The sequence below is a fragment of the Chelmon rostratus genome, chromosome 14 (genome assembly GCF_017976325.1).
Source record: "Chelmon rostratus isolate fCheRos1 chromosome 14, fCheRos1.pri, whole genome shotgun sequence".
Classification (NCBI taxonomy): Eukaryota; Metazoa; Chordata; class Actinopteri; order Chaetodontiformes; family Chaetodontidae; genus Chelmon; species Chelmon rostratus.
This window is the reverse complement of record NC_055671.1, coordinates 14,997,214-15,023,276: the sequence shown is the minus strand read 5'-3', so window position 1 is coordinate 15,023,276 and position 26,063 is coordinate 14,997,214. Positions and strand designations below refer to the sequence as shown.

The window sequence follows — 26,063 nt, the reverse complement described above, 5'->3', positions numbered from 1 at the left end:
CACGCTGTGCAGGAGAGTCTAAAATGTGAAGCTACACAGACTTAAGATACGTGTGTGTGTGTTTCTCACAAGTGGTGTGAGCGAGGGTTTTGGAATGAGCTCTGTTCCCATCAGCACAGGCATAATCTCTTTATGAATGCCCCAATTACTACACTGTCGTGACCCCACAGTAAAGCCCTCTATTCATCACACACAACAAACAAAGAGGGAGATTTCAGTTAAAGCACATGAATGGGGAACAGCTCAAATTGAGGAGGAGAAAACCATTGATGCTGCTTCATTATGAATTTAAGATACACTCACGTTGTCCTCTGCAGCAGTTTATTTTGCTTGAAAAAGAAAAGAAAGTAAAGAGACCACCAAAGAGCCATGGGCAATGTCAGAAACATAGCACTGTAGATGTCTACGGTATGTTATTCGTTGTTTCAAACTAAATTTCGACAATTAGTCCAGCCATTAAGTTTATAGCTTCAGACTGTGCTTAATAGTAGTGGTGTGCCTTGTACGCAGATACATTTTTTCATTGCACAGAGCACGTCCGGCAAACTGAAAGACAGAAACAGGTGTGGGTGTTAATGTGTATGGAGGGGGTGCTTCCATCGTTCAACTGATGAAGTGATAAAAATAATTCATTTTTCTGATGTGACAGCTTGTATTATACTATATATGTGATTCTGTCACAGCATGATTGGTTCTGTTCTTCTTTGTTATGTCTCCTATGGTTTAGTTTCCATCATGGTTGATTTGTTTTTGCTCATTGGTTTAGGGATTTATTGATTGAGTCGTTGCTGGCACCTCTGCTGCTACTATGTGGTATAATATGCTGCATTGTGTACTTGGTCAGTATTTGTCCCAGTATGAGTCACCACGAAGACAATGCTTGACTTCTGCTCTAACTTTTCGAGTCTGCTCAGACAGGAGTTTGTTGTTTCCTTTTTCTCATTTCAGCATAACCTGTGGTTATCAGAATACCACCTCAGGTTAACACAGCAAAGCCAACATCTGCCTCTGAATATGCAGCTTCCTTCTCTTGCCTTTATTTATGCATGTGCAACATAGTCAATAATTCTATCTCTAGCTACAGCTACAACATTAGCTTTAAAGTAACAGGAACCTGAAACCACTGTCATATCTTTATTTTAGAGATCATTGACTGAAAGTGTACAAAAGTGCATCATTTTCTCATCATAGGCAACACAAAGAACACAGATGTTAAAAACACACATTGAACTACACGATAGAGACGCAGGTGTAAGCTCTGATGCAAGATGGCATTCAATTACACTTTTTATCCAAATGACATGTCAGCACACATTCAATGATGATGTAGAAAACTAAGCAATTATCTTAATCATAGTAGTACACAAGATTAAAAACTGTTAAAACCCACACACACACAAATAACTCAAATATTAATACTGTATTAATGCACTTGAATTCGTAAAATGAGACTGAGGATAAATAGATAAAGCGCATAGCTTTTCCTGCTTTTTGTCAGCATAATTTAAAAAAACTAGCAAACGTGAACAGTTTAACAGTGTTAAAGGAGGTACATCAAAAAAAGAAAAACACAGTAATCAATGCTCCTCAGATGTAATTTAAATGCACGATCATGTATTCTAATCATATTACCTCACATTTTAGTTTGAATGCTGTCCTCAACAGCAAACGTAAAAGCCAAATCTATAAGCCACACCATAATATCATAACAAATACGTCCTAATAAGGAAAAACATATGCGTGTTAACCAAAAGTTTACACTAATACCAATTAGTGTTATGTAGCTATAAAACAGTGCCTTTAATGTTGTAAATAGTATGGTAGAATCTCACGAGTGTTAACAGCTGAGGACCATCAGCCTCAACATGTTGATACTGCTGAGGGCCTTAAAATGAAAACAGACTGCTTTTCAAGAATCAGATAATGACCAGTCAAAACGCCGCACCATAAAAAATGCACTTGGAGTCCTTTTTGTTCCCCAAAATAGCAGCCGTTTGTGTCCTTGTCCAAGTGTTTGCACTGATATTAAAGCTAAAAACAGTGAATTAATATAACATTACACGCCGCAGACCTAAGGAGAATCCAGTCAAACTGGATGTGGCCTTGGAGTATTTTTTTAAAAATTTGTGTCAGCATGCAGACAGGTCTGAAAGAGCTGCCCTGAGGGTGTCCTTGGCATCAGTCTTCACACAGATACATGTGATACTTGAACAAGAACACGAATGATGTAACAACAATAAACATAAAGAGTCTTATAGTACAGCTTGGCCTCACAATTTAAGAACAAATCTTGATTCTTTATCTCAATGGTTCTCAGCCTGGTAGTCAGGACTCCCAGAGTGTCACAAGGTGTTTAATGGGGAAAAAGATACTATTATCACAAATGTATCCCCATACAGACTCCCTCTAACTTGTGCTTTTCTTGTGAAATGGTGAATATTTTCAATTCTTTCACCAAAGCCAAATTGCTGAATTATCTATAAAACAACATGACAATGATACATTTCACCACTCTGCATAGCAGCCTGCAACAGAGGCATCATCTGGCTTTAAGGAATCATCCCTAACAGGTTGAGAACCACTGCTCTTTTTGAAAGAAATCCTTGTATAAAACCTAAGAAAATGAAAGTGTAACATGTGGAATGTGTTGAAGCCTTAGCTTCTATGGCAGGTAAGACAAATTACAATCTGGGATCATGCAATAGCACCACTGTTGTTTTAATGAGGTCACTTCCTGTCTGTTGGTCTCTCACTTCCTCCTTCGGCCACAGTATTTACCCTGACAGCCAGCACCTAAATACCAGAACAGAGACAATTATTCTTCACTTGACACACACCATGCATACTGTATGGGTAAACGTGACACTGTAAAACATGTTAAGCCTGTTAGACATGAAAACACAAATTCCCTTGATCCCGAAAGAATTAAATACTTTGTTGTAAAATAATATGTTAATAAAAAGATAGTAAAACTAACAAGCATCATAGTGACATTATCTCAGTTATTCATTTACCAAACAGCCACATAGTTCCTGTGTTTGTGGCTGTAAGACTATCTGACAGTTCTTAAACGTGCCAGTTCTGTTGAAACCATTTTCATTTACAGTTAATTTTAAGAAAAGGGTAGTAAATTCTAAAGAAGTTTCCATCACGTAACTTTTCAGGAACAAGATTTTGTGGTGAACGTTAATCCTTATACAATGCAGCATGGGAAGTGTGCCAGTTTGCTAACTACTTGTCTTTGTGAACTTAATCTGATTAGTCATTACTCTGCAGAACAATCACTCAACTCATTAAAAGCTACAACACTTAATGTCAAAAGAACTCATGATTGGAAACTCTGGAATGGGTCTGGATGATGAATACAAATTTTTCATTTGCTGGATTTCACAAAATTCCATTACAATGTTTCACATTGTATATTTACACTTCTTGTAAAACAATACAGTGTGTATGATTTTTTTTACCTCTGTAGCCCCCAGCTCCCAGTAAGGCCTGCATGGCTGCATATTTGGCTGCCTTCTGTGCTTTGGCTAAAAGACATAAATGGAGAGAGCAAAGTTATTCTACAGATAATACATATAGGCTCTTAGGCTCTCTACAATAATACCCAACACAAGAAATTATGAAAACATACACAACTTATTTTTTTCCATAACAAAATCATCAACTGTGTACAGTATGGACAGTATATCTATGTATTAATGCTGGACATATGTATGTGAGTTAAGAGACTGAGGCTAATTAGAGTGTGCTTATGGCAGAGGACAGAGTAAGTTTTCTTACATTTTTGTCCAGCCCCAGCGTATCCTAGAGAACAATAACAGGAAAGACAAAGTCATAATAAGCCATAGATTGTCTGTACAATGGTCCCATTTTCCCAATTTCTTACATCAGCGAGAACATGAATGGAAATGTGGCAAAATAAATATCCACCATACAAGGCCAATTACTCAGCATAAAAGCTTTTTCCTTTTCCTGATTTGTGTGCAGGTAGCCATATGTGTAGATCCCTTTTTGGGTGTCTACAAGGTTTGTCCTGTTTTATAATTTATTGCTTACCATTAAAATGTTTACCACGAGTGTGCTGATTGTCAAGAAAAGGAGAAAGTGAATGTGTGATGTGTTGTGTATGTGTTTTTGCCTTACCTGGATAGCCTCCACCAGCCACTCCACCAGCCACTCCACCATAGCCACGGCCAACACCCCCTGCTGGAACAATGGACACATTACAGCCTTTCATGACACTTCTCTGATTAGACTGCGCTCACCAGCAAGCAGGTCAGGCAAGGTTTTTACTTTGCAGTGGTCTGAATGTTGTGAATGCATTTCTTTTCAAATCTCAAAATGTAAAAGTGCAAGTGTTTTTTTCGCTCTTACTTAATTGTTCTGCGTTGTATCAGTGCTCCATGTAAACTGACCTGGTAAACCGCCTGCTCCACCTCCTACTCCCTGGCCCGTTCCTGCAGCACCTCCCAGCCCTGCTGTTCCTCCTGCTACACTACCTGGACAGGTAAGTGAGTATAGATGTGTAGAAATCAGTAAAGCACTTCACAGAAGATAACCATGAAATGCAGTACACCATCAGCAGAGAGAAGGCTTTGCTTGTTTAGATTTGTCATGTTCGACAGACTCATATCACACTTTCAAAGAAAGACAACACTAGTGAAATAATATGGAGTTGTGCTTACCAACACTTAAAGTAACTCATCTTTTAGTCACCAATTTCCATAAAACAAGAAACTCACCTGGGCCCCCAACGATGCCTCCTGTTCCTGCACCAGGAAGCACTCCTCCTCCACCACCTGATGAATAAAGGAAGGGTTAAAGTAAATTAGATACATACATGCATACATAAATTGAAAATAACGTAACGGATAAGTATCTCAGTAAGTTAAGTATCTTAGCACAGACTAAAAGCAACAAATGAATAAACAAAAAGATGAAGAGTTTTATCATGGGGACAATGCTTCAAGCTTATTGTATTTTTGGTTGTATTTTGTCATATAAACTTCTTCATCATACAGTATAATATGGAAATGTCACAATTGTTAATAAAAGTGTTGAATGTCATATCTTACAAGAGACCAACAATGACATTTATTTTTGAATCCAATGCAGAATTATTGGTAGAGTGATGTAAATTCTTACAATACATCCAAGCTCTTTGTTACATGGATGAAATTAAGTTTATGAAAGCAGACGTATCTGCATATTAATGCAGTGTTGCCTTGCAGCATCAGCAAGGTTCTGAGCTACACTGAGAATCTTAGACTTCATGGCCATAAGGATGACATTAGAGGAGGTGCTTTAATATGCTACTGCTTATTGCTGACCAGACCTTGTAACTCACTTCCTGTTGTTTTAAAGTGCAGCCACAGAGGGTTCAAACAAGATGGCACATTTAGATAAAACAAGAACAAGATAAAAGCAAGCTGCAAAATAAGGTGCAAAGGTCTTCCTTAAGACTATCAAGTCATTTAATTTGTATCATCTAGTCAACAGTGGCACCAGGTCTACTGTGCAAGCTGTAAAGCCTTGGTGGCTACATTTGCTTGATAATTTAGTTAATTTAAACAATGGCCAAAATCCAGCAACAGTATGAACTTGCCTCAATAATTATCACAACCTTCGAATTAAACATATATATTCATCAGTAGAAAATTTTACCTGGTCTGTAGCCAGTTCCACCCAGAAATGAGCCATAACCTGATTTAGGAGGTTTCCTTTCTGCAAGGGCTTGGCCACCAGGTCCGTATCCACCCACACCACCAGGTCCAAAACCCCCTGGCCCAGATCCAGCACCTCCTGGGCCATAACCACCAGTTCCAGCAGCTCCTGGGCCATAACCGCCAGTTCCGGCACCTCCTGGGCCATAACCTAAAGGTCCTATTCCAGTTCCAGTTGGACCATATCCTCCTGGGCCATAACCACCAGGTCCAGCTCCAACTCCACCAGGACCAACTCCTGGCCCATAACCACCAGGTCCCGCTCCAACTCGACCAGAACCACCTCCTGTGCCACCTCCTAATGCTCCTGATGGGAAAAACAGATCTAAATATATAAGCACAACCACAAGCCACAGAAATGTATAAAAACATATTTAGCATCCCTAATCCAACCCAAATCTCACCGGAGCCAAACCCAGCTGATCCATAACCTGGGAAAAGAAGGACGGCAAAGAGTACAATCAAACCTGTTCTGCTAATTACTTTTCATATAAAACAAGTCTCCATCAGTACAATCACTATTTGTTTATCACCTGCCTTATAGCTGTATGATTAACTTAACTCGATGACTTGTGTGACTTTTACTTACCAGATTTAGACGGTTTTCTTTTTCCTAATCCTTGGCCTCCTGGTCCAAAGCCTCCTGTTCCTGTGCCAGCACCACCTGGTCCGAGGCCTCCGGTTCCTGTGCCAGCACCACCTGGTCCCAGGCCTCCGGTTCCTATGCCAGCACCACCTGGTCCAACACCTCCTGTTCCTGCACCAGCACCACCTGGTCCAAAGCCACCTGTTCCTGCGCCAGCACCACCTGGTCCGAAGCCACCTGTTCCTGCACCAGCACCACCTGGTCCGACGCCTCCTGCTCCTGCGCCAGCACCACCTGGCCCAAAACCACCAGGCCCATATCTGCCAGGTCCAGCACCTGTTCCTCCAGGTCCAAGCCCTGTACCTAAAAAACAGAAATGGGTTTAAAATAAACCTACAGTGGTTTTACACTGGCATGTTTAGCTCTGCCACGTTGTGCTCTACTTTGAGGTTTTATACGTGTCATCTGGAGTTTTTAAAATATTGTTGTTAATGTTAAAATACCAGACCATTATACCTGATTTAGGTGGCTTTCTCGTCCCCAGCCCTTGACCTCCAGCAGCATAAACACCAGGACTGGTCCCTGCTCCACCAGGTCCATAGCTGCCTGGTCCTGTGCCCACACCACCTGGTCCAAAACCACCTGGCCTGGTTCCAACACCACCCAGTCCTGTCCCGGCAGTGCTGGGCCCATATCCACCTGGTCCAGTGCCAGCAGGTCCGTAACTACCAGCACCAGGACCACCAGGCCCAAAGCCACCAGGTCCAAAACCTCCTGGACCAGAACCAACTCCACCAGGTCCGACCCCAGTACCACCAGCTCCTATTCCATAACCTAAAAACAAAAATGATTCAGTTTCAGTTTTCTGCATAAATGCCTATAGCTGTGTGTTTATGCTGTACTGTATGTCTGTCAGTTCTTATCCTACTTTTTGGTGGTTTGCCACTTCCAGTACCCAGACCTAGACCTGTGCCGTATCTTGAACCTGTATAGCAGACCACATGAAATATACAATTAACCAATATATAAATTACATGCTATTAAAATGAGATGTGGTCTTTTTCAATCAATTAAATTCAACTTAATTATTAAAATTGAATTTGTTTTCATAGAGATTAACTTACCACCAGGACCTACACCACCACCACCCCCGAGTCCGCCACTGACTCCACCAGGGCCTGCTCCTACTGCGCCTCCAACTCCTCCGCCTAAAGCTCCAGTTCCAACCCCTCCAACTCCTAGGGTCCCAGCACCACCAGGACCACCACCAATGCCTCTGCTTCCAGTCTTTCCTCCATAGCCTCCAGGTCCAGCTCCATATCCACCAGGCCCAGCACCATATCCACCTGGGCCGGCCCCGTAACCTCCAGGTCCTGCACCATAACCTCCTGGACCAGTACCATAACCTCCTGGACCAGTACCATAACCACCAGGACCAGTGCCATAACCACCAGGACCAGTGCCATAACCACCAGGACCAGCTCCATAGCCACCAGGACCAGCTCCGTAACCGCCAGCTCCAACGCCACCCTGGCCTCCTGCTCCAAGAGTCCCATATACTGATAAAGATTAAAAACATAAAATATAACATGTAGTTTCTTTCATCACTGAAGCCAAAATAAATCCTTGTGACAGAGAAGAGAACATAGTTGACAGTTTAAAGAACCTTTGCCTGGTTTTCCTCCTCCCTGTCCTACTCCAGCCCCAGTCGGGTAACGTATGCCTGACAGGAAAAAAAAAGATGTACTGTATACACTGTTTAAGTACGTTTCAGTCATCTGTTGCTGAAACTTCAATGGTTAGTGTTAGCATACCTCCACCTGGTAAAACTCCAGCTCCACCAGCACCATAGCCTATGATGGATGATAAGTGAAAATCATAAATAAGAAATCTTTGTGTCATTTTATTTAATTTCAAGTAGGTTTTGGAAAAATGCACAAGCATTTCAGAGAGCAAAACATGGTAGCCACTCACTTTTTCCAGGTTTAAGGGCTCCTGTTCCTACTCCACCAGGCCCACCAGCCCCAGGTACCAGACCTGCTCCTCCAGGACCTCCTCCAGCTCCTCCTGAACCTCCTCCAACTAATCCAGGACCACCTCCAACGTCTCCTGGACCTCCTCCAACTGCCCCAGTGCCTCCTCCTGCCACCCCACCTACTCCACCAGGTCCACCATTTATGCCTCCTGCTACTGTCCCGTCAGGTCCGTATACTATATTTAAAAATTAATGATATAATAGATAATGTTTCTCAGTAAATACAGATTTATGATCCCCCATTTTTTGTTGCAGACTGTATGCTCGTCATGCCTTGTGGCTAGATTGAAACTTTGATACACAGTGCTGGATATACATGGTTCTGAATATATAATGGAGAGTACAGTCAGATGTCAGAAATGTCACCTTTAGGCGGTTTTGCTGTTCCTCCTACTGCACCAGCAGCACCTCCTGGTCCAACTCCAGTTCCAGAAGCAGGACTGTCTCCTCTTCCCACTCCTGCTATGCCACCTGAAACACCTCCTGCTGCTCCTGCACTGGTAGGAACTCCTGCTACACCTCCCAGTCCTCCAGCTGTACCTCCTGTACCACCTCTCTCTCCATCAGGACCTCCCTCTCCATCTCCTTCACCTGGCGTGTCACCTCTGGGGACACCTGTAGACAGAGCACAGAAGGACACCAGACCTGTATTTCAGCGTAGAATTAAAACTGGAACCAGGAAGAAAGTCAGTAACCACCAGAATAATTACATCCCAACCACGATTATAGAGGAAGAGCCAAGTGAGTATTTTCTATTCCTTATTTGGATCACCATTAGCTTCCACAAAGTGAAGTATTCCAGGGGTCCACACAAAAACAATACCCGACCTTGAGAGACCACTCCCCACTGTGTGTTGGCAAACCCATTGACAATTTTGTCACCTTTTGTTCTACATCTTCACGAAGTTTTCTTTTTTGAAACATAATGGTCATATTTAGTGTTATCAGACTGATGGAAGTTTTGACAGATGGGTTGTTAAAGGGAGAAATGCAACATGTAATTGCTGTTCAGAATGTATAATTTGAGGTTGATGATTACCACCCATTGGGGATCTAACAGTATGTTACCTGTAAATTGGGTTTTATTTTATTCACCTGGGGGTTTGAGAGGCTTGGCTCCAGGCAGTGTCCCACTGGAGACATCACCACCAGAACCTGCAATATTACAGTGAAAAGAAAAAGAAATCAGGCAATGTATTATATATTATATACCAACATCTGTCCCAGCCGTTTGAAACAGGAGTGGAAATCCTGAAAATATATATAAATTACTGATGAAGGTTTACGTACCACTTGGTTGTACACCTCCGCCACCAACTGTAAAGACAGAAATAGAGATTTTCAATCAGAAACAGTTTTAGAATACATTTTCAAAGCTAAATAATATTAATGTAGCCAGCTCCAGATGTTAGCTAGTTTCAGTCTGCCATGCAGTATTCTATGGTGCCAGTTTTGTGATGGGAAGTGTGTGAAAAACACTCACTCTCAGGTACTGGTAAAGCAGCGACAGCTGTGAAAGCATTCAAGTGGAGAAATATTGTGATCTGCATCAAAATTAAAAGCATTTGTGATAGCGTGACGTACGTATACAACTGTATTATATAAGGCAGCTTTTATGTTTAAATTATGCCCATGCTAATGTAAAATCATTTGTTGTATAATAAGCGCTATTAATACAAGTAACTTCTGTGTTCAGCATACTTTATGTCAACTTACCAGGGGCAGCTCCTGTGGAACCTGTAGGACATGAGAACAAAATTGCCACTGTTGTTAGTTCCTAATACAGAGGAAACAAGTAAATTTGCAGTACTTGAGCTGATTAGAAACATGGTTCACTATCCCTCCAAATGTTTCATCTTTTTAAGACCCCTCAAAATATTTAGCCCCTTCAGATTTTTGCAAAATAGCAGTAGTGTCTGAGCTAGCTGAGTTGAGACTTTAAGTGTCTGTAGTCACACAATCCAAATGTAAATGATTTACCCATGTTAGAAATGTTAAATAGTATCAGTGTAAAAGTAACATTTTGTTGGTGTGGTTAAGTCTTTCCACTTCCAAAATGCATTTTGAAGCTCATAATCTAAAGTTGTCATGCATAAGTATTTGGCATATCAAAAAATTAATGAAGACATTTTTCAGAGTAATTCAAAACTCTACTAAATTTAGTAAAGACTGGATGAAATTTGTTGAATAAATGCTGGAAAAAACATGTTTTCTTCTAAATCTCAAAAACCAGGTGTTATGAGTGAACACAGAATGTGTTTTATATATGGCCACATGATGGCACTGTCCACACAAAAATCCAAGAAAATTTCCTTTCTGCCAGATACAACTGAAATCTGCATCATGTTTTTTTGGGATGACTGGCTGACTAACAGGCAAGCAAAAAAAAGAAACAGAACAAAAACATTTGACACAGCCAGATGCACTCAGAAATGGATGAACATGCAGTGGTTGCAGACATGTAGAAAGTCTGGTTATGTATCACTGACCTGGAACTTCTGTCCCATTGAGTCCTGTTTAAGAAACGTAATTTAAAAAACATTAAAGTGGGAAGACAAAACAGCCGAAACAACAGTGGGAGAACTAAAGTGAGAGATTTAAGACAGCAAAGTTTTTCCACCATATTACATTTTCACTCATACTACTTCCAAACGACTGGTCAATAAATTAGCTATAGAATGAATTATTAACACCTTATTTTACATTAATATGCCTTTTGTATTTGTAGTATAGATTACCAAAATACCTGGTTTTGCTCCAATGATGGGGATTCCTGTTCCGCCCAGGCCATCTCCATCACCTCCTGCACCCACTGGTCTGCCAGCTACGCCAGTCCCTCCTGTTTTAATGTTAGTGCAATAGCTTTTTCACATGTGGACACTTTTCAACAGTGCAATATTAAAGAAATATGTGTACATGTATAAGAGTAATAACTTTTATATTTTTCAGCCAATCATATTTTAACATTTTAGTGTTTTGTTTATCTGTGTCACATTATTTAATACTTAAACCTGAATTTTAATGTTTTTAGATGTTATTGTTATCTATGCACAAAATCTGTGCAATTTCAAGGTAAGAAAAGACAGTTTCTTGAGACTCCAGCAAGTTTAAACACACCTTCTCCTCCAGAACTTCCAGACCCCTCTATCACACTGCCATCACCTGGAATAAGGGCAAAATATTAAAAGGACTGAGATTTGGAAATACCACTGTTTGTGAAGGGATATAATGATCAAATAAGATTATCCCTTTGGAAGCTCAAAAACACAGTGTACAATTGTATCAAGTTGTTATAAATAGGAGGTGTGACAAAAACATCTGATATCCTGAAAAATGAAAATAGTGCCAAATGCAGAGGATTTTGGTAAGTGTATGAACTGAATAAATCAAACAAAGACAACAGCAAAATCCTTTTCAGATAAGCTATTTTTCTGTTTCTTCTTCCTCTATTTTGGACACTCACCTCTATCACTGTCTTTTCCATCCTTGTTAGACATATTTTATATTAAAGCTAATGTACTGGACATCTTATGAGTAAATGTATTGTGGTAAAATGTGACAAGAAATGTGTTTTTGTCACCAACTGCTTTGTACAAATACCTTCTGATGCTGGAGCTGGTGTTCCTCCTGTGGCTCCAAGTCCCCCTCCTGTTCCAACATAAATTATCACACAAAGAGGATCTAATTAATAATTGATAATTCATTGTAGCCCAAATGTGTATTCTTAATCCTTCTTAAACAGAAGCTTACCAGTGGGTCCAGCTGGTTTCCCTGCACCTCTGCCAGTGCTGGTGCCATTCCCTGAAGCACCAGTGCCAGTCCCTGTACCAGGTCCTGCAGTGCCAGTTCCGGTACCTGCCCCTGCGCTGTCAGTCCCTGTGCCAGCTCCTGCAGTGCCAGCCCCTGCTCCGACCCCAGGTATCACTCCACCAGGTTTTCCTATAACAGTAATATATGAAAGAGATGATCTGGTAAAAGTATACATATATATCAATCAGATCTGTTCTTCAGCTCAGACAACTGTATGATATACACATAATGCTGTATTTGACACAGGATCTGGTCAAATGACACCTTACCATACTTCGCAGCTTTAGATCCGGCTGTACCATAGCCTGAGGATCACAACAAATAAGATGTGGTATCAGTCTTGACTGCTAAAATTGTGATAAAACCACAGTGATCAAAATTTGCACAGATGAGAGTCTCAAACTACTGTAATAAAACAAACGACGGGGAAGTATTGCCGTTCCAAGATCTTGACATATTACTATTTAACTATACTTTTGTGATGTATTTCTGTTCCCGTGGTTGTAACCAGATCATTTGTTTCAGTTACAGTCCAGGTGCAGTGACAACAGGGACCTGTTACTGTAGATCCTGCTAACCACCAATAGAGGGCAGTGAAGGAATAGGTCATACTTAAATGTGATTTAGACTTTTAAGGTGATTCAGATCTAAAATGACACAAGATAACAAACAAGGTATAAGTAACTCGATCAGAATTAATACCATCAGATGAAAAAAAATACCAGAAAGCAGAAAAAATTACTTGTTTCTCTCAGCTTGCAATTTTCAAAATCGTCATACATAAACTACTCATCACCTTGTCCTGCTCCACCTCCAAGTACCCCACCAGCACCTGTTCCACCTTGACCTACACCAAGATAAATGAGTTTTTAATTGAATTTGAATTAAACATCCATCATCATGTTTTTAGGAAACAAAAAGGGACATTATATTACCGTATTTAGCAGGTTTTGATCCAGCTCCATAGCCTGTAAGTGACAGATATCATTTAGTTCTGGCAAGCTTACTTTGAGTTTGGCAAAATTGATATTTGACAAAATTGAAATTGCTCCCTGAACCTGTTCCATATCCTGCACCCGGTCCTGTACCATAGCCTCCACCTGGTCCGTAACCAACTCCAGGTCCATATCCACCAGGCCCATAACCACCAGGCCCATATCCTGTTCTTCCAGTCCCACTGCCACCAGGAAGCACTAGAGAGGAGCAAATGGGTGAGCATTTCATCTGTAATGAAGATTTCAAATATATTGCAATCTTAAAATGTTTAATGCTCAAGAAAAACTCCTTCTCTGACAGATATTTCTGGTATCAGAGTATTAAATGTGAAGTTGTCAGTGCTTACAAGAAGAAATACTTATAAGGAATCCAATCAACTCCCATGGCAGATTTCATTTGTATGACTTTAACTCACTAGACCAATTAAACTGTCTCTGAAGTGTCTTGAAATTACATGTCTTGAAATAAACAACAAATGATTACTTTAACTTAATCTTATATCACTTTCTGTACTCTTCCTTTGGCAATGCCCACTGCATACTGCAATACAACTACAAAATGAAACAGCAAGAGGCTAGTGTCACTACATAGTTGCTAATTGGTTACTGTAATTGAGTAGTTTATTCATATACATGTGCAGAATTCAGTATGTTTAATAATCTTTAATAATGTGTTTCTGTTTGTTTCATACAGTTTCTGAGGAACTGTGAGAATCTTGTCCTTCTGTTCATACCTCCAGCACTACCTGGTCCAAAGCCACCTGGTCCTCCGCCTGTTCCAATACCAGAACCAGGTATCCCACCTGTCCCTAGTCCAGCTCCAGGTCCACCTCCGGTTGTTATTCCAACACCTCGTCCTGGGACTCCTCCTCCCACTCCAAGCCCAGAACTAGGCCCAGCTCCACCACCAAGTCCTCCTGCACCCAGGGCACCTCCAGGCAGACCTGCAGAAAGCATCAATTTATAAGATAATATAAACTAACCCAAGAGCACAACAGGCCATTTTCATGGCAGACATTTTCACGTTTCATGTTATAACTGGAAGGACTATTGGTGTACTTAATGTCAGTAATAGTGGCTGCATTTTGTGTAGATTTATAAGCACAATTGGATATTTCATGCATGTACTTGTAGTTTTGTCTGTTGATAAAATCACATGAAAACACAGATTTACTCTAAAGACCATAAGACCATAAATCTGCATTTAGTAATTTTTTTTAAAAGTAGTCTCTTACCGTATTTGCGGGCTTTGGCACCAGCATAACCTGCAACATGCAGACACATCAAACTCATTTAAGAGAACTCTATTAGCCAGTGGATCGATATGAATTCAGACATGCCTCCTTATTTAAGTATGTCTTTATCTTCCATCCTACCTCCAGGTCCATAGCCAGCACCAACACCACCAGGGCCGACTCCACCTGGTCCATAACCTGTACCAGCACCACCAGGGCCGACTCCACCGGGCCCATAACCCGTACCAGCACCACCAGGGCCGACTCCACCTGGTCCATAACCCGTACCAGCTCCCCCAGGGCCGACTCCACCGGGTCCGTAGCCTGTACCAGCGCCACCAGGGCCGACTCCACCTGGTCCGTAACCCGTACCAGCGCCACCAGGGCTGACTCCACCGGGTCCGTAGCCAGTACCAGCGCCACCAGGGCCGACTCCACCTGGTCCGTAGCCTGTACCAGCGCCACCAGGGCCGACTCCACCGGGTCCGTAGCCTGTACCAGCGCCACCAGGTCCAACTCCACCTGGTCCAAAGCCAGTACCAGCACCACCAGGTGTGACTCCAGGACTTGTTCCTGTACCTCCAAGTGCTCCACTTAACATGCCTATGCAGAGAAGAACAGTCATGTTTTGTGCAGTGCAGTTGCATGCAGATTTTCAGTTATATCACTGTTCTTACCATATTTACGAGCTTTGGCACTGGCATCATATCCTGAAATATAGTATATATAATATGGTGGTTATATATTTGTCTTTACTAACGCAGTAGAGTTTGTGGAACCCTAAATCTGCTGATTCATAATTACCTCCAGGTCCTGTTCCTGCTCCTCCTAATCCAGTACCAGTTCCACCTGGCCCGTACCCAGTTCTACCCGGACCATAACCAGCTCCTCCAGGCCCAGTACCAGCACCACCAGGACCATTTCCAATACCAGCTGAACCAGTGCCAGCACCACTTGGACCAAAACCAACACCAGAGCCTGGTCCCACTCCCGTGCCAAAGCCAACTCCACCTCCTGGTCCTCTGCCTCCAAGGCCTCCAGTTGCACCGGTGCCCACACTGCCTGGACCAAGACCATAGCCACCACCTGTTGCAGTCCCAGAGGTAGGCCCCCCTCCTGTGCCGGGAACAACTCCAGCTCCTCCACCCGGTATTCCCCTTCCTGCACCACCGAGCTGACCTGGAGAGGTGAAAGGCATTTTGAGTGTCTCAGCTATAGACTAAAATAGGTTGTTTAATGCACATATGATGTATTCAACATGTTATTTTAGTATGTGCAAATGAGCAAATGTGTCTCACCATATTTGCGTGCTTTGGCTGAGCCAGGACCATAACCTATGGCACAAAACGATGTTCAAGTAAACAGTTACACACTGAGTGAGCTGTACAAATTTACTGAAAAAAAATCTGATTTAATGTGGAAAATATATTTATTGATTTCATTGATGACATTTGTTGAAAATATTCCAAGAATGAAAAATCACATATTATGAAAAAGTCCTTGATGGGGGCATCCTCCACCTTGGTCCCCCTTAAAAGACCTGAAAAAAGTGCACTAACACCAATTTACCTAATCCAGGTCCAGCTCCTGCTCCAAATCCACCTCCAAATCCAGGCACAGCTCCAGGTCCACTGCCAGTTCCAACTCCACCTCCAAATCCAGGCCCGCCTCCTGTTCCAACTCCACCTCCAAATCCAGGCCCGCCTCCTGTTGAAACTCCACCCCCAAATCCAGGCCCGCCTCCTGTTGAAACTCCACCTCCAAATCCAGGTCCACCTCCTGTTCCAAGTCCTCCTGCAAGTCCGGTTCCACCTCCTGTTCCAAGACCCCCTGCAAATCCAGGTCCACCTCCTACTCCAGCTCCACCTCCAAATCCAGGTGTGACTCCCGGTCCCCCTCCAGGGAGTCTTCCAGCCCCAACTCCCAAAGCACTTCCTTGACCAAGTGCACCTCCTCCAGCTCCAGCTCCTCCTGGAAAACAAACAGGTGAGTTTACAAAAATGTCATTGCCGAGTATTTAACAACTGGATGATGCTAATGTGTCAGGTCAATTTTTTTACAGCACATAAAATGATTTTGTAACCATCATATGTTGAACACAAGGTGGACACCTCAATGTGTCTTTACCATATTTAGCTGCAGCTTTGGCTGGATTCTTCTTAGATTTCCCTGCCCCTGTAATTAAAAGAATAAATTACAATAAAATTTCCTTTTTTGGATTTCTTCCTTTACATTTATAATTTATGTCAGGTAACTCTACACAGTTTATTGCATTGCTGGTTCTTGTGTACCTGATTTTGGTGATATGAGCGGGTAGCCACGGAAAACACCAGGCAACTGCTGTCCACGACCATCTGAGATGAGAAATACAGTACAGAGATGCTCATCCTGTAAAATACTAAATTTCAAAAATAGTGTTAATCTTTTAATGTTAAAGATGAAAATCATTCATAGACAAAGCTGCTCATAACGTAACACAGTTTCTCAGTTTATGGCTTTATGACACCTACTGCCAGCTCCTCCTGGTCCAGCACCCCCCTGGCCGAGCACTCCGGCTCCTGCAAGGAACAAGGCAAAAATGTTATTTTTCAGCATGTGTTCCTCACCAAGATGTTATTTTCCAATATTTATTAACATAGAACAACATTAACATACCAGTCTGAGGCCCAACTCCAGATCCTGTGGCCACTCCAGGGAGAACACCACGGCCACCAAAACCTAGCCAGAGAAGATGAGAAGACCGACATATCCTATAACTATTAAAACTTCTCCTGTAAGCACACTGAAACCCTCATAATTATATAGTATTGTATTGTGTAATAAATGTTTTTTTATGTGTGTTATTTGTTTCTTGTGTTACAACATACCTTGGCCTGGTACAAATCCACCTTGATAGAGTCCAGGCACCCCAACTCCTGTGTGAAAACATATGCAAATTTAGAACACTGTCCCAAACAATTCAGTGTTTCTGGTTAATCAAAAACCAATGAACTGAACTGATGTTGTACATCCTTTAGTAACAAAGCAGTTGTCTTCTTTTGGATCTGGAACCTACCTGGAACTTGCTTTGATGCTTTACCACTGGTCTTTCCTCCAGGTCCTACCCCAGTAGTTCCAGTCTGTGGCAGCATTGGAACTGAAACAGGAATGAAGTAAAAACCAATGTAACTTGTATACAGAACTGAAATAGCAAAACAGCATATTTGAGTCTCCTGGTAATTCTTAGTTATCTATTTGAAACTTTACAGGACACTTAAGAATGAATGTCTAATACTTGAAATAAGCTTTTCCCTATAAATACTATATATCACATTGTTTAACTAATGTAAATGTATGTGCTTACAGTACTAAATTGCATTCAATCTTTAGTGCTTTTAATGTTCTTTATTGTAAAATAGATAAATGTATATGTTGTTCTGTATAGTATAGAATATACCATCAACTATATTAGCTACCTCCTCCTGGCACGGCAGCTCCACCAGGACCAACTCCTCCTGCTCCTCCAGGTCTAACTCCTGCACCACCAGGCCCAACACCTGCACCACCAGGCCCAAATCCGGTGCCACCAGGCCCAAAGCCGGCACCCCCGGGCCCAAATCCAGCACCACCAGGTCCAACTCCTACACCCCCAGGCCCAAATCCTGTTCCACCAGGCCCAACCCCTCCACCACCAGGCCCAACCCCTGCACCACCAGGCCCAAATCCTGTTCCACCAGGCCCAACCCCTGCACCACCAGGCCCAACTCCTGCAACCCCAGGCCCAAATCCTGTTCCACCAGGCCCAACCCCTGCACCACCAGGCCCAAATCCGGTGCCACCAGGCCCAAAGCCGGCACCACCGGGCCCAAATCCAGCACCACCAGGTCCAACTCCTACACCCCCAGGCCCAACCCCTGCACCACCAGTCCCAACTCCTGCACCCCCAGGCCCAAATCCTGTTCCACCAGGCCCAACCCCTGCACTACCAGGCCCAAATCCGGCACCACCAGGCCCATAACCAGTTCCTCCAAGTGATGTTCCAGCCCCACCTAAGGTGAAAAAATACACAATTCAGTCATATTTCAGTGATTAAAACTTTGTAATGTTCACTAGTAAACGGCAAATACCTGTTTTAGGGGGTTTTGGAACAGTTCCACCAGTTCCTGTGTATTGACCAGCACCACCTGGTCCATAACCTCCGTAGCCTCCATAGCCACCTGGGCCAGGACAGAGGATTGTTTAATACACATATATCCTTCAAGGTAAGCAATACTGTAAATAAAAATGTAAGTCATGCATGACACCTAAATAAGAGAAGCATTTTTCAGCCATAGGTTTGGTCGTTTCAGAAGAGCAGCTCTGTGGCAGCTTGACAGGTTCATTTGTGATGCTTTGTGCCATGGACTTTGCTTAGGCCCATTATGGTATGTAGTCTCTGAGCAACACAGAGAGTGAGTTGTGCAGAAGTTAAACAAGCATGAGCTGTCTCTGTTGTCATGGAGAAGAAAGTAGCTGGATAATTACCTTACTGTTAAAGCTAAATCATTGAATAAATTGAACATGCTGTTTAATGATTCTCATAGTTGCATCACAATACTACAACTTACTTTATTAATACATTTATTCATTCAGGCATTTGATGCTTGTAAAAAGAAAGTGATATAGACCTATGCATTTAGCACTGGGTGTCACGTAAAATGAACACCACTGACCTCCAGGTATGTAGCCTGTTCCAGCTCCAAGTCCTCCAGCTCCCTGACCTCTGCCTGCCCCGAGGCCTCCTGCTCCAAGCGCTCCTCCACCGAAACCCCCTGTCCCAGGGCCTAATGAGCAGATAAAAGAGAAACAGTATTTAGTATTTTAGCGACTACAGTACACTACATCATACATTAATGAAGTCAGTGTGTCCCTCTGCGACTCCACCCTATTGTAATGTTATACATGCATGATGGCTGCCCGAGAGAACCCTCACAAGGATTAGTTTGTTCTCCGGAAAGGTTTTAAGCATTTGTTTGAAGTGTGCATGTTTGACTTTAAAACTTAATCTCTTCGAGGGTTTGGCTGTAGATGGGTCACTAACAGTTACATGGCTGCAGAGAGGGAACTGAAGCTTGTGTGGGGAGGTGACTGAACAAAACCACTGGGAGACCAGAGGGACTCTTTCTTTTTAATAAATACTGCAGCCACATCAAGCTGTAATTGAAATTCTCTCACTCCTTGTTGAAAGAGAGCTGGTATCCATGATGAAATACATGATTTTAATGTACATAGGTCAGTCCTCAACATATGGATGAATAAATCCAATTTCTTTCAGATTTTTAGATGCTACAGTTTACTGTGTTTTCACAGTTTTTGCTTTGATTGTTTTTGTGGATATTTGTGAGAAATTACAGCACAGTATTTATAAATGCATGCCTCTCATTGCTTGTTCAGGTGAACTAAAATGCTTGTGTCTTATTCTTCAGGGTGGAGCAGTCCAACACAAACACACTTTGTGGGCATTATTGTGTAGCATAGATGAAAAAATGTGTTCAATTGAGATGGCCTGACTTTTGGTAAACTGGAAAGTGTGACATATGAGTCTGTTTCCTATGCTTACGCTGACCCATTTTCTACTCACTGGCATAGTGGGTGGAATTCAAAAGGTTCCACAAAAACCAGGGCTTAACCTCTTAAAAATCATTTGGATATTATCACCAACATTCGTCATCCTGCACAGGCAACTCGCATGTTTGAGGGATGAAAAACAGAGAGGCCTGAAATTCCAAAGCAAATCAGTCTGTCTGACTGACGTGATGACTTCCGTCCTTTATCAGGGACCTGCCATGCCTAATGCATTAGCCTTTATCACTGCATGCATGTGTGTCTGTGTGTGTGTGTGTGTGTCTGTGTGTGTGTGCGTGCGTGAGGGTGGGTGGCCCCTTAACAATAGCCTATAACCTTGAGGTAATGAGGAAATGAAATAATGGTACATGTATGCAATCCTTATCCTGCTGCATTGAATTGACCAGAGGAACAATATTTACAGTACAGGGCTGACCGCTAATCCATGTGCACTGAACGCAGAACTTCCACTTATTGTGAAAGCCACATGATGCAAGTAAACATGGCAGGCAGTCTGGTCGAAGGTAATGAGCACATAGATATTAAAAAAAAAACCTTATTTCTTAATCCTTCCAAGAGATGGAGGGTCTAATATGTATCATGAAATAAGTTGATCAGCCAAGAAAAAACTCCATGCCTGTGCCTTGGCCAACCGGAACAGTGCTTCCTGGTCCAAAACCACCTGGACCAACTCCTCCAGGCCCAGTTCCATAGCCTCCAGGACCAACACCACCTGGTCCAAAACCACCTGGTCCTGCTCCTCCTGCACCTCCCTGTCCTGCTCCAAATCCTCCTGTCAGTCCTCCACGGCCACCGTAGCCACCTCCTGGAGATATAATAAGACACCAAGAAAAATCTGATCAGTTGTTGCATTGTTTTAAGAGGTTAGCACCATCATGATGGTCTGTAGGTTTGTTCCTACACACCTCATACACATGACTGAACATTTTCCATACAAATTGTTCATGACGTTTGAGCTTTACTGTCTTTGAGAAGCCTCTTTTCATCCTAAATTAACGACTAACTCTTCTTTGAGATTCTACAAACACACATCTTAAATCAGCGCAATGGGCCAGGAAGTCTTACCTGTTTTTGGAGGTTTTCCACCTGTAAGAAGGAATCAATCATTACAGTTAAATCAACAGTAGCACAGCGGATTTTGATCTACAGATGGTGAAATAAATAATGAAGATGACAATGAGCCTTATTTGTCCTACCAGCCCCGAAGGTGCTGGGCCTGAAACCTCCTGGTCCAATTCCTCCTGTGCTGACTCCTCCAGGTCCGACTCCTCCCAGTCCGACTCCTCCTGGTCCAATTCCTCCTGTGCTGACTCCTCCAGGTCCGACTCCTCCAGGTCCGACTCCTCCTGGTCCTACTCCTCCTGTGCCGACTCCTCCAGGTCCGACTCCTCCCAGTCCAACTCCACCTGGTCCAACTCCTCCTGTGCCGACTCCTCTAGGTCCGACTCCTCCCAGTCCAACTCCACCTGGTCCAACTCCTCCTGGCCCAACTCCACCTGGTCCAACTCCACCTGGTCCAACTCCTCCTGGTCCGACTCCTCCTGGTCCTTGGCCATAGCCCCCTGTGGAATACAGTCATTGGGACATGAAAGCGTTGTACACACATTTTGTTTCTTGTGGCTGAAATCAACATGAGGGATTTATTGTCTGTGAGCATAAAAAACGCACCCTCTGTTTTGCCGGGGTGTAACCTGGAACCCTTCCAGTAACTGATGTCATTTAAACAAATTTTAAAATATGGTAATTCTGTAAGTGATGACTTGATCCTAAATGTTTAAATTAAATTTTTCATGACCACAATGTGGTCACAATGTCTTCACATTCATAATTTCAAATTGAATCAGTGTTTCTAAAATTTAACAGAAAATTCAAATGGCACCACCTCCACCAGCTCCTGGTCCAAAGCCTCCTAGACCAGCACCAGCTCCTCCTGCTACTGGTCCAGCTCCTCCACCAGGCTGAAATCCAGTCCCAGCTCCTCCAGGGCCAAATCCTGTTGCAGTCCCACCTGGACCGAATCCAGCTCCAGGTCCTATGCCGGCTCCAGCTCCTCCTGCTGCTCCACCAGCAGGTATATATACACCTGATACACAAAATCGATATGATTTTATAATAGTTTCCAGTTTTAACTTTTTTTTTTTCTGTTCAATTACCATTGTCACTTTTTATATAAAAATAATAATAATAATTTGTGCTACTCTTATTATAAGAGCCAAACATTTTGCATCAGATGTAACAGTTTAATGGTAAAAGGTGTTTTAATTCTCCTCATGGGTGACAGAATTTGTGGACTTTATGAGTCATTATTCAGAGCTAATGAGGCACGATTTTCTCCTCTTTGCTAGCACTTAATAAAACCAATTTAATTTATTACATTTAACAAATAGGATCAGATGCCACACAGGCAGAGAGAGGAATGGTGTGTAAGTGTCCATATATTCAGTGTGTGTGTGTGTGTGTGTGTGTGTGTACTAATGTGTAGTGGTTATCAAGCCTGTGCTCTGTATCTGAGTCTTTCTGTAGCTGATAACAAACACCCCTTCATCCAAAAGGCATGCATCTTTGGTCATAATTCTCACACTTTTCTGCACCTTCGTTCTGTTTCACAAATCACAATAGCTAAAAATAGAAACACAGAGAGCTAACAACTATAAAAGGCAAGGTTTTTTAAGATCCCACAGTCCAGATGTGAAAAGAAGAGGTCTGTAGGGATTCCTAAAGAATGTGAGTTACTGATCTCGCAGTAAAGCCATGTACAGCACATTAACAACAAGCAGTAAATAACTCATGTGTGTAGTCATTCAGCTCTGCCTGCTGGATTCTGCAGGACAGAAACAAACCCCCTCCCCCACCCCTAAAAACTTTTTTTCTTTTGGAGGAATTTTTATTGAAATGGAATACTGGACAGGTATAACTATACATTCAAATTCACCAGAGATGTGTTACACTAGAGCATGAAATAGAACAGCAGTTGGGCTTGGCAGTGATTCAGATAAATCTGATATATTTTCATTTGGCATGTTGCGATTGTCCAGGGTTCACTGTTTTTCTATGGTGACATTAATCTCTCATTACTGAATTAGTGATGTTTATATTATTTTATTACTCAGTTGATGAGATCATACTGTAACTATTACTATCACTCTGGTGGTGTGGCTCTAGGGAAGACAATGTCACTATATCAGTCAGCCTACCACCTGACTGAAATATCTCCACTCTATTAGAAGGATTGCCATGAAATTTTGGAAAGAGATTAATGATCCTCCGAGAACTCTACTGACTTGAGTGGTCCCCTGACTTTCGGTTAAAAACCGTCAACTATTTCGTGAAATATCTCAACATTTAGTGGATTTAGTGCATTGGCACAGTGGGTGCCAATGCACGGTGCAGATATTCACGGTTCCCAGCAGATGAGACTGAATGTCATCAATCTTTTGGGAAAATTACCATGCAATTCAGTGTAAACATTCATGGGTTTAGTGAACTTTAGCAATTCTCTGATGTTTCATCTAGCCCCGCCATCAGGTCAAAATCTAAATTTGTATAGTTCTTTGGTTTATCTGTCTAATAGTTTGGTTTTGTTTACAGTGAGCACTATAGCCTCACAGACCCGTTTTGTTGACTCTTCTGAATGTACATCCTGGTGGCCTCTACACTTTTCATCTAAAACTGCATCATCTTCATCACGGGTAAAAATTTGGCCATTGCTGTTACACTTCAGTAAAACCAAAACACAGAAGCGAAACAACCAATGGCACAACTCCTTAGTATACAGTGAGACAAGGAAGAGGATGAGGGGAATCTCTTGCATCAGTCAACTCAAAACCCAAACAGACGAGACAGTGAGACGGAATCAGGAGGGATGAGGTCTGGAGCACATGGTTATAATTAAAGCTTTTAATAAGGTGCAGCACCTTATTAAAAGCTTTAACTATAACCTTCTTGTCCAGAACTCACGCCTCAAGAAGAGGAAGAGCTGAGATGAAAAATACACCTGGGCTCACTGAGAACAAGCAATGTTGTTATATCATAGTTTGTCTAAGGATTGTTTTACTTTCTGAACATGTTTACATACTGAAGTAGTTGTATCCAGACAAACATCTGGAAATTGAATACTACGTAGCTATTTGTACATCTTAAAAAGTGTGTCTGGAAAGTTAGAAAGTGAATTGAATCATTCAGTAAAAATGTTATCAAAGACAAGCTGGCAGTACTCTGGAAACCCTTTTGATAGAAGAAAGATAATGACTGTCCATTATTGTCCACAATCAGGTCTTAATCTGACAGTGAGCCTGGAGATGAATTTGCACGACTGCAGGAATGATAATGATGATGTCAGCGGTGCCCATTTATAATTCTGCAAAAATACTGTCACTTCTCTTCCAAGAAACTGCACTTAAACACATTTTTGCAACTCTCGTGTATTGTGCATTGAAGGAAAAATTCTGTAGTCGATCATTTTTATCATCACCTCCATCAATGATCTGCAGCAGCCAGTTTCTGTTTGAATCCAAGGCAACCTCATCATCATCCTCAACATCATCATCATGAGCATCAGCAGCTGCAGCTCACAAAATCTCTCACATCGCAGTTCTCATAGAAAATGCACTGAACTACCAGTAAAGAAAAGAGCACCTGAGTTCATGCATCTCTCTCCTGCCAACACTGCTACATAAACTTTATGTGACACCTGATCCACAGGTGCTGCACTGCCGAGCGCTGCACACACGCTGTAAAGGGGACCCACCTCCTTGCAGTGAGGGTTTCCACAGAGCCAGGAGAAGGACTCCGTGTAGGTACGTGGCCACCATCCCTCTCGCCATCTCGCTCCCAAATGTCCCTCTCCTCTCCCAAGCTCCAGGTTTTATCCCCAGCAAGCCTATCAGGGCTCAACGAGGCCTTAAGAAAGAAGGAGGGAAAATAACTGAGAGCAGAAAAAAAGGGGACAGGATGCAAGACAGGACACTGTGTAATTGGCTAAGAGACACACAGAGAAAGATAGGAAAGAGGAAAGAAGGGGAGAGAAAACACACTCGATCACCTCATTAAACCAAATGGGTTGTTCTAACCCCCAATGACTGTTGGGCTGCATTTATTTGGTTGTCCACTGCCAAAAAGGGGGAGTATGAAAGGTGGGTGGGGGGCTGAGATTGAGAGGGAGAGAGAGAACATGTATGAGAGGCAAGAGAGTCTGTGAATTGTAAAATTTGGGGGTTCCTGCTTTTCACTTTCTCCAGGCCCCTCAAAAAGAAAAAGGAACTGTGCCAGAAGTTCGTTATGGATTTAAGAACAGCGTCATGTCTCACACTGACACTGACTGTAGTGACTCAATAAGGCATGGATCATGAATCTTTGTTATCATTTATGAAATGTGTCTTAAACAGCTGTGTACAGTGCTCATATAAATACTCAGTTTAATTTAATTTTTGTGTCTGTCATGCCAAACATTTGACACCACTTGACATGGCTATTTTACAAAACAGGCACAAGAACAAAAGAACAAAAGAAGTTAGAACATTAGACGCACTTCTGTATTCTTTTAAGAAACATATTTATGTGGAAGGTTTTCAAATGAAAAGAACTGCTACATATACTGTAGTTGATCCTGCTAAAGGGCTTTTTTTTTCTCATCCGCCAGACTCTCTCTAACCAAGTGACTAAATGTTTCATATGTGAGCAGCGCACTTAGTCCTTGTGCATGGTACTAAAAATGATTTTATAATGGTAAAATAAATATTGTGAGACTGACACAGTACTTATAAATATGTATGATGGACAGAGACATAAACATTATAGTTGTAGCCTGTTGTCTGAAATGTGTGTGTGCAAAAGGGGGCTGGCTGTAGTTTGGCAAGCATTCACACATCACAGCTCGTTGCTGAAGAAAAAATGAAGTTATGTCAGTAGAAATAAAACCTGAAATACAAATCTGTTCTTCAGAGACCGGTCAAATAAAAGAAAACCTGAAACACGTGAATGCTTGTGACCTTGTAGTCAGATCACAGCATCTTCTGAAGGGGGCGACACTATACATGAAAGTAGGACAGGCACGGAAAGTAAGATAAATAA

The 26,063-nt window shown here is 42.2% G+C and overlaps 1 protein-coding gene across 1 annotated transcript; it reads right to left on the bottom strand.

Moving 5' to 3' along the window:
* Window positions 1-1,133: 1,133 nt before the first annotated feature.
* Window positions 1,134-24,957, bottom strand: elnb (elastin b). Its single transcript, XM_041952772.1, has 49 exons — window positions 24,742-24,957; window positions 21,877-22,077; window positions 21,191-21,556; window positions 21,060-21,080; window positions 20,611-20,799; window positions 19,082-19,192; window positions 18,497-18,586; window positions 17,846-18,418; window positions 17,446-17,526; window positions 17,258-17,305; window positions 17,046-17,108; window positions 16,901-16,948; window positions 16,682-16,744; window positions 16,518-16,565; window positions 15,960-16,361; window positions 15,689-15,724; window positions 15,195-15,569; window positions 15,068-15,100; window positions 14,532-14,993; window positions 14,391-14,420; window positions 13,890-14,099; window positions 13,219-13,353; window positions 13,096-13,128; window positions 12,957-13,007; window positions 12,430-12,465; window positions 12,101-12,289; window positions 11,951-11,998; window positions 11,468-11,512; window positions 11,097-11,189; window positions 10,840-10,863; window positions 10,067-10,087; window positions 9,641-9,667; window positions 9,446-9,505; window positions 8,717-8,965; window positions 8,290-8,526; window positions 8,130-8,168; window positions 7,982-8,038; window positions 7,440-7,874; window positions 7,244-7,300; window positions 6,832-7,149; window positions 6,319-6,678; window positions 6,134-6,160; window positions 5,671-6,036; window positions 4,749-4,805; window positions 4,422-4,505; window positions 4,150-4,212; window positions 3,787-3,810; window positions 3,468-3,533; window positions 1,134-2,793 (listed from the first exon to the last, which is right to left on the bottom strand). Exons 1-49 carry the CDS (start codon window positions 24,815-24,817, stop codon window positions 2,750-2,752), a joined length of 6,771 nt encoding a protein of 2,256 aa, XP_041808706.1. The 5' UTR covers window positions 24,818-24,957; the 3' UTR covers window positions 1,134-2,749.
* Between the last annotated feature and the right edge of the window lie 1,106 nt (window positions 24,958-26,063).